Below are 9,346 nucleotides of genomic sequence, written 5' to 3'. Positions count from 1 at the left end.
TACGAGAAGAGAGATTAGGTTGACTGAAGTTAGATACGCATTACTTACCGTATAAAATTCAGTAATCAAATACGCTATGTGAAGTAAATCCAAAATAAATAGAACCCAATATATATTTAGTTCGTATTCGTCTGGTACAGCTTTCGCTAGTAATACTATAAAAACTGTGATGAAAGGGCAAAAAAACCAGCACAGGTAAAGCCAGCGTGCGTACCATGTTCCTGCTTTTGCTCGAATGGGAGTATTCATCCACTAAAAAAAGATTTATGAATAAATATGCCTATAATTATAAAAATAATCTGTCTAATCACGTGTGTGAAAAGTGCCATCTTAACACCCTACTTAATGCGATGGGAGAGATATAATTTATTTTCTGTATATTAGAACATTATATTGTATATGTCGCTTCAAACATATTGATGGTGAGTACTTAGCGCCTATCCACCAACACCGCTTACGGCTGTAGCTACGGACCAGCCTCGCGATTTTGTAACTCACTTTTCGAACTCGCACAACTTTTTTCGCAGCGGCGGTCGCGCTCAAATCAGTCGTGAAGCAGTCATTTTACGATTTGGCATTCTGATAAGGAGGGAGCTTGTAGTTTATTGCTTGGCGCCGCCGAAATCCGCTGTGCGAGTTCGAAAAGTGAGTTACAGAATCGCAAGGCAGTATATATATACATCTGCAGTATCTAGGGCAGACGCAAAAGCTTTACTCGTGCGAGGTGTGGGAGTATTTAATCCCGAAATACTGTATTATAGTATATGATCCCACAAAAAGTGAACATAATATAATAACGGTTTATACATATGTTGCATTAAAGGTTGAGAAATTTAATGTGATATTAAATAAAGTCAGAAGTGGACAGCGTATAAAGATAAGCTATGATCAAATGATTAAATAAAAAAAAATCAGTGGCGCTACAACCTCTTAAGGCCTCAGATTTCTGAATCTTTTTCATAATCATTTTTAAATCTAATAGGCAAGTAGGTGATCAGCTTCCAGTGCCTGACACACGCCGTCGACTTTTTGGGTCTAAGACATGTCGGTTTCCTCACGATGTTTTCCTTCACCGTTCGAGCAAATGTTAAATGTTAAATGCGCACATAGTATGCGCAGCCGGGGATCGAACCTACGACCTCAGGTATGAGAGTCGCATGCTGAAGCCACTAGACCAACACTGCTCTCAAGATCAAACGTTTAGAGGTAGTAATAACAACTTTACTGGCATTTTTATAGTTTTGCGCCCGCGGAGTATAAACGATAGAGTATTGTAAGGATTTTCTGGTACTGTATTCTTCAATGGCATGAAATCGTGCTTCATCGAAGGGTTGTGTTTCATCCGCTCCCTTGTCTAAAATGTAAAAAAGTCTTAAACAATTTTCTTTAAATTCTAAAACTGAGTTTTAAGAAATTAAAATGTTTCCATTTTAACATTTTTCTAACCTCGTCTTAAAGTGGCTCTTAGCCATGACCTGTAAAGCTTATTAAATAAAAGTTATTTCAGTACAACTTAGAGATTCTATTTCAAGTAAGAGTATTCTCTATAAAAAGGGGTTCATTCATGAATCTTTTAGCTAGTAGAGATCTATTTGGTGCTGATTACGTCAAAAGTCAAAGCCAAAAATCATTTATTCATACAATGTACACTTATGAACGTCAAAAAAGAAAAAAATGCTTCTAATTTTACATTTACTGCCAGTTTTCAAATCAAGGGTGTAGAACGGAATAGAAAAACTGGCAATAAACTCTCCGCCACTCTTTTTAATCGCCAAGTTTTTTTTACACAACGTTTGTAAGGATCAACCATTACACCATGTTCCACATGACATCTTAAGTAATAAATAATAATAGGTAATAGACGATTGCTAGCCTAATTACCTCGTCTTCAACAACATCCTGGAAATCCTTTATAGAGATTTGCAACAGGTCCGCGTAGCCATCAGCATACGCTGTTATACGGACGGGCCTTGGTTTAGTACCATCCAATTGGCCAAATATGGATCCCTAAAGCAAATTAAAGTTGTGTTATTTATCTATTAAAGTTCACCATATCATAATATATAATCTTTCTAAAATACCTGAAAATTATAGTTAACATAAATGTTACAACACAACAAATGGTACAAGTCAAATTGGTTAGAAAATACTTCAGTGAGCAGATGTTTCCACATAGAAGTGGTGCGCGGCAAAAACTGCCTTAAGAAACGCTCAGTTGTGGAACGACGGAGGTCGGAGATGCATATGACCCTATGGTATTTTATATTCTGCCTTAACGTCCGATGACGAAACTCAGCTAAAATTAATTCCAACAACTCTTCTGAACACTCTCCGTGGTTACAGTATAGTAAAAATCGAAATTTATGCAAATCAAAGAAGTGCTAAGTTAAAGCAAAGTAAGATACCTTGGTTAACTTGGCCAATTCCTCATCATTCTGCTTAATAAGAATACTTCCTCTGTGCACTATGTATATCCAGGGACTTAAATCCATCTCCCGCACTATTATTTCCCCAGGTAGGAAGAACCACTGAGCTGCTGCACTCACAAGTTGTCTTTGAAGACTCTCGCCGCCATGCAGCAAAGTGTCGGTGGCTTCAATTGTTCTAATAATAAATAAATAAAAAAACTTGAGAGGTGTCAAGGGACACCCGGATGGAACGAAGTTCCTTTCGATTAATTTATATTTTAAATGGTATCATAACAGTATGATAGATTTTCTCGACATCAATATTATATTTCATCGTCTATTAAAGTTTTAAGAGACCAGGAATCTAGAAGAGGAAGAAGTATGATGTCCTTGTGCTACGCTAGGATTAAATAGTAAAATAACCTAAATATAAAATTAAGTGGCACAATTAATAAGCATATTTCGTATTTCGTGGTTCAGATATTTTAATTCAGTCTCATCTGGTTCATCTCCTTGTATAAGGTGTTCTCGTTGTTATATTAGTTCACTAAGTTTTGAATTCGCAGAATTACAATGAATATTTTTTAAAGGTATTGTATTTTGCAAGGAAACTAAGGACCCCGCATTTATTGTACAGGGATTCTGGTGTACGTTCACTACGACTAATTTAGTTAAGAGATTCCAAAAATAATTTAAATTTCTTGTCCCTACGAAAAGAAGAAAAAAAAGCCAACATCACGAGGTGTTGGTCACCCATCCAAGTACTGACATCGCCCGGCGTTGCTTAACTTTGGTGATCGGACGAGAACCGGTGTATTACAATTGCAAATAGCAAAAAAGTGTCGTGACAACTTTTCGTAAGATTTTTTTCCGTCTAGCCCCCTTTCACTACGCGCGATATGGAACTTCGTTCCAATAATGCAGTGACGGTTACTCCAATATTATTGGCGTCAGATTTCATCAATCTTGCCTTTCACCCCGTATTATCTTTCTTATGACACTATCTGGTCAATATATCCTTGAAGTCTTGTTGTATGTACAAAAAATATAACCAATTTTAAAACAAATGGTGACTTTCACCAGTATAATACTCGAAATAGAACTAATCTTAGCGCACGACCAACCAGGTTCCAGAAGATAAACCACTCCTTATATGGAAATTGTATTGGTTTTTACAACAAACTCCCAAGCGAAATTAGAGAAATATCACTGAATAAATTCAAAACTCTTGTTAAATGTAAATTAATCAATAAAGCTTTTTTCAAATTTGACGATTATTAAAATCGTCCTAATGACAGAATCAATTTAACATCTTTTCTGTTGACGTTCATAAGTGTACTTGGTTACCTATGGTAGGGGAGCCCACGATGCTAAATGGGGATTTACTCGAGCGTCGTAGAGACCTATTGGGATGCAAAGCTTAGATAAAAAGAAGAAAAAAATGTTATATGATAAATTCCTTTTCATCGGTGGGGGAAGCGGCTATAGATAGTTAAATATGTAAAAAAAAACTGTTGCATGGACATCCTCGAGCGCGTCAGATATTGATAGCATCAATGCCCGACGTATTTTTAATAATGTACGTATGTTAATCTGATCGTTTGCATGAGGCGGGTGGTTGTATTTAAGGGTTGAAAATTAAAAAAAAAAAAAATTTATCGAGCGCGTCAGATTTTCTAAGGGAGTGTTAAGTGCACCAAAAAAAAGCTCTCATTCACTAATCTGACGATTTCGATGGGACGCAAACCCACAGCCATTTTCTTAATTTGCAAAAAAAAATCGCAATTTTGAAATACTCAAGCGCGTCAGATTAAGATATATGTGGTTCATCTTTATGTTCTAAACGTACTGTTTCATAATCTGACGATTATCTAGAGGGATTCGCCTGATCTGACAAAAAAAAAATAGAAAAACGGTTCACCTAAAGGGCCATCCCTGCAACTTCCCGCTAATTCCATTCCTGGGCGCTTAAAATTGATATTTTGAGCTCGCTGAGTTCAAAGAAATAACATTTCTATGCATTTGAGCTCTCCCAGCTCGAAAGTCTGATAGAAGTTTCATAGAACACTATTTTTGAAATTTTCAAACCGCAATAACTTTTGAATGGATCAAGCAATTTTCACGCGGTTGGCGGCATTCGACGCAGTTTTATCATCCTCATAAGTAATTTTGCAATTTTAATTGATCGAACCACAAATTTCGGAGTAATCCCGAAAAAATACTTTTTCGGGTTTCTTTCGTGTACGATATCTCTCGAACGAATCAACCGCTTTTGACCAGCTTGGTGGCGATCGACGTGGTTTTTCAAGCTCAAAGGCGGATTAGTTTTTGAAGTTGATCGATAAAGAAACCACTTTAAAAAAAAATATTTCTTATTTTTTTAAGATTTTTCAAAATTTCTCAAAATCTATCGGTCCGAATCGGTTCAAATTCACAGGAAATGTAATTTTGAGGGAAATATTTAGAACGCCGTTTAGTAGATTCCGATTGGTTTAAGGAAATGTAGGCATCACGCAGCTGCACGCATTTAACTTTATCGACGAATTTTTGTTATTTCGGCTTGCGGAAATCGTCAGATTATATATTTTTCATTATTCTTGAATTATTTCCTTCAAAATAAAAAAAAAATTAGCTACGCTCGAGAATGTCGAGATGACGTTTTTTTTTTACAACTTTGTTGCCCTCCCCTTTTTTTCCGTCACTCTCAAATTGTCAGATTAGTGGAATATACACTTTTTAGGATGTAATTAACTCACCCTACCTTAATCTGACGCGCTCGGGAATTTCTGATGGTCAATTTTTTTTTACTAAACTGATCCTGTCTCCTTCACGTGCGGCCTTATATATGGGCCTCATATTTTGTGGAGGTACTTAACCGGGTACAAGGTATCCCCCTATATATTAATCTGCCGCGCTTTAGTAAATCCCGAAATCCCCTCTTGGGCTCCCCTACCACTATATGAATAAAATTATTTTGACTTTGAGTTGAGTTATCCGGAATCAAACTCATGAAAGATATGCGTCGAGTGTGTAGTAAAAACTGTTGTTCTATATTAGTATTAATAATGGTGTATTTAAATTTATTATATACCTTTTAAAAAAATAATAGTTCAGTTCTTGTCTAAAAACAACACCAATGCGTTCATTCATAAGACTTTGCATATTCATTCCTTTTGTTCTGAAACAAATAATAAATATGTATACAAAAATAATTAAGTAAAATTTAAGACGTATTCACTGACTCACTCAATACACGTCCTAAGCGAGAAAGCGTTTTCCAATTTTCTTTATATATTACTTTTATTTTCTACTATTTTGCTAACTATATGTATAAATTTTCATGTATAAAATATTCCAACGTCAAATCTTTGCTGCTCTATGGCTGCGAAACGTGGAAGGTCACCAAAGACATCTCGCACCGACTCCAAGTCTTCCTCAACCGCTGTCTACACCGTATCCTGGGCATCTATTGGCCCGAAAAGATCTCTAACGAGCAATATTGGGAGCGCTGTCAAGCAGCAGCAGATCAAGTAAGGCAAATGGAAATGAATAGGCTATACACTCCGAAGGGATCCTAATCATATTCCCAAGCGTGGCCATCCCAGGCAAACGAGGAGCCGTACAGTTGCAGATGAGGCAAAGAGAGCTGGAAAGACTTGGAGCGAGGTGAAATAAGGGGCTCAAGAACGCGATGGACTCACTATGGACGCCCTCTGCCCCATTTAGGGGTTTCAGGATATTAAGTCAAGTAAGTTATTGCGACATATATTATTATTATTATTTCATTACTATTCTAGTTTACTAATCTATTATTACCTAAACCACCAATATCGAAAGTGAGTGAGCGCTTTTTCGATTAACTTCTTGTCTACACGCTCTGCCTGCAAGAATCTTCTCAACTGACTCACTCCATGTTGGAAAATTGTATTACCACGGAAGTTTAACACCAACAATGTAAGCGAATAACACATTACATACCTGAAATAATTATGATATACTTTATACATTTTTACAAGCCGCAGCCCACGAAGTTTCATATATGCGTTTGATTTTTTTTATTGATATAAGCTTGCCAACGGCACACTGATACATTGGTAAAAGAAGCAAAATATAGAATTTTTAATGTGTCAAACACTTATAGGCAAACATGAAATACACAAAAAAATATGGATGGACCTAGCTCGTTTATCAGAAAGCTCAATCTGGACATCGGTGAGCTTTGACCAAAACTCGTTGTTCGGAAAGACGGGACAAATGGAATGATGGGATGCCTGGCGTCTCTACACGAAATTTAAATTTTGATAAAAAATTTGGGGCAATCAACTTGATTGTTTAATATCTAAAGCCCCCAGTCACAATGGCCTGTGATGGGCCACGCTTTGCAATGCACAATTGTAGGCCACGATCACTTGGTGTTCACACAATGGCGCATGGCTCATTGCTGCCTGGCAAACCATATTAATCGGTCGGCTTACGAGCTTAAAAAAGTAGGTGGGGAAGATTGACAGACAAATGCTCAAGAAAGAGAGAGATAGTGTCAGTTGGAGGAGGCTTATAACAATTTTATGTGTGTATCTTTTGTAAATATGGAATTTTTCGAGGAATAAATGAGGCTTAATTATTAATACACGCAAATTCTAAGTCGCGCTACAAGTAAATGGGTTTTATACAGAACTTCATAGTGCCTTATTATAAAATTCTTAGAAACTATGGAGAGAACCGACCCTATTCTTTGGATCCAACTATCGACAAAGAGATAATTATGTATTCATATACTGCAGAACTATTTAATTTTAAGCACTAGATGGTGCAACTTCGTGTAAATGAGTAAAGAATGTTTTAATTTAGCGTCAGCTTACAACATTTAGGGTCTGTTTCACAATGTATGGATAGAGTACCAAATAGCTATGCAACACATAAATTATTTGCAAGTTAAATAATTGTGCTATTTGACATTTCATCGTACTTATAACTTATGGACTTTATGTGACGAATAGCGCTATCTGACAGTCGTGAAACGCAACAATAGTGTTTATCCTACCAATAAGTAATAAATAGCTAATTTGCAACTTATGTAGAACTTATCCGTACATTGTCAAACAGACCCTTATTCTAGATAACATAGAATATAGTTAATATTTCACATATAACACACATGAGATTAAAAATAACATACTATAAACCTTAAACAATATTGAATATTGTTTTATTACCCTCGTCTCTTGATAGAACCTTTTTTATCGAATTTAGGCTGGTATTATGGTTCGTTTATAAATAAGACCAACAATCGATTACTCAACACAAACTATACAAACAATTGATTTGTTATCACAAACTATACGAATAATCGAATGTCTACACAAACTATACGAACAATCAAATATCTACACCAACAATAGGAACAAACGAATGTCTACGCAAACTATACGAACAATCGAACAGTTAACTCTAAATTAGCTACTAATAATTATAAATGATGTTTTGATGGTCTTAGCTCATTTAATTTTTATTGTGTCAGAATTAAAGAACTTTTCGTCTATGATGACGGATACGTCGAAATGATACTAAACTTAAGTTACAAGTTTACCTTAAGAAGGGATAGAGTTCCACAATAATTTGGTGCTTTAGTATGCAATTAAATGGTGGACATATACAATTATACATATATCGTAATCTTAATGTGGAAAATATGTTTTATAATACATATAATCCTAATTTTGCTTCAAAGACACTACTAACATCTAGTAAAATACAAGATTACTTAGAAAGCAGAGCAAACATTTTCTTAGAAATTAAGCTATTTAAGCAATTACCAGAACATTATTCCAAGAATACATAAAGTAATTCCCACACCGAGATATTCGCGGTCTATATGAAACTTTCCAAGGTTAAATCTCATGAGACCACTCTGTGCCAGATTAAAGCTCTGCGCAAGCACCTTTAAAATAAATTTTAACTTCGTTTAATTTAGGAATATGTAGTCTATTTAAGCAGTGTGTGAAGCCACAAGCTTCAGCGTTTGACTCTCATCCCTGAGGTCGTAGGTTCGATCCCTGACTGTACACCAGTGAATTATTGTCTATGTGCGCATCTAACGCTCGCTCGTATGCGGAAGCATCGCGAGTAAACCGGCAAATCTCAAACGTGTCTCTTGAAGCCTGAAGGCCTCCCACAGAGACCTAGTGGTCTATGAATTAAAAATGGCCAAAGATTGCATCCGTTCAATCTGAGATCTGCCTTGCGATTCTGTAACTCACTTTTCGAATTCGCACAGCGGTTTTCGCAGCGGCGGTCGCGCTCAGTCGTGAAGCAGTCATTTTACGATTTGGCATTCTGATAAGGAAGGAGCTTGTAGTTTTTTGTTTGAAAAAGTGAGTTACAGAATCGCAAGGCAGGTTATGGGCTTGCAGCGCCACCGGATTATTATTAAATTAGGACTTTTGTTATCTTCCTCGATTTTTGAGGCTATTGTAATTTGATCTAAGCTATATTGTTTTTTTACTAGTTTAATGTATTTTCCCATATATAACCATGGTAAATGCGGTAGTTTCACGCCACATTTATAACATATTCTATTACGAGTCAAAGCTCTTTACGATTCCTCAATAGTGACCCGCGATTTCACTCACGTAAGTTCAGTTGCCTTTGATAAATTGACTATTGAACACAAAAAAAAAAATTTAAGTAAGACCAACGCTATATTGCTGTCAAAAAAACAAAGAGATCATCAATAAAACAGAAAAACTAAAAATGTATCAGTCAAAACATCAATCTCGCCATTCATTTGTTAAAATGGTAAAGACGCAGGTGACAGCTAAACGTAATGTTATCGATGGTTAAGTATGATTGAAAATTTGACAGTTAGAAGTTTTGAAGTTGATGTGTTTATTTAGAGTTCCTATTAGCTTATCGTGCCGATATTCACAATGCCAACCAAG

General features: G+C 36.0%; 1 protein-coding gene across 1 annotated transcript; it reads right to left on the bottom strand.

The window, feature by feature from the left end:
- Positions 1 to 1,192: 1,192 nt before the first annotated feature.
- On the bottom strand, positions 1,193 to 8,327 carry LOC125054091 (potassium/sodium hyperpolarization-activated cyclic nucleotide-gated channel 1-like). The gene is made up of 6 exons (XM_047655765.1): positions 8,222 to 8,327; positions 6,225 to 6,386; positions 5,500 to 5,586; positions 2,406 to 2,604; positions 1,882 to 2,007; positions 1,193 to 1,354 (listed from the first exon to the last, which is right to left on the bottom strand). The coding sequence occupies exons 1-6, from the start codon at positions 8,305 to 8,307 to the stop codon at positions 1,193 to 1,195; spliced, it is 822 nt and encodes a 273-aa protein (XP_047511721.1). The 5' UTR covers positions 8,308 to 8,327.
- Positions 8,328 to 9,346: the final 1,019 nt, after the last annotated feature.

The sequence above is a fragment of the Pieris napi genome, chromosome 11 (assembly GCF_905475465.1).
Source record: "Pieris napi chromosome 11, ilPieNapi1.2, whole genome shotgun sequence".
Lineage (NCBI taxonomy): Eukaryota > Metazoa > Arthropoda > Insecta > Lepidoptera > Pieridae > Pieris > Pieris napi.
Note: the sequence above shows the minus strand (reverse complement) of the source record. Positions and strands in the feature narration are given on the sequence as shown.

Excerpts from the sequence above, each read along its gene's own strand:
- LOC125054091 (XM_047655765.1), bottom strand. The coding sequence starts at position 8,307 with ATGAGATTTAACCTTGGAAAGTTTCATATAGACCGCGAATATCTCGGT. Across the intron at positions 6,387-8,221 it reads ATTCTTGGAATAATGTTCTG|GTATGTAATGTGTTATTCGC; the intron begins GTAATTGCTTAA and ends TAATTATTTCAG. Across the intron at positions 2,008-2,405 it reads AATTGGCCAAGTTAACCAAG|GGATCCATATTTGGCCAATT; the intron begins GTATCTTACTTT and ends AATTTGCTTTAG.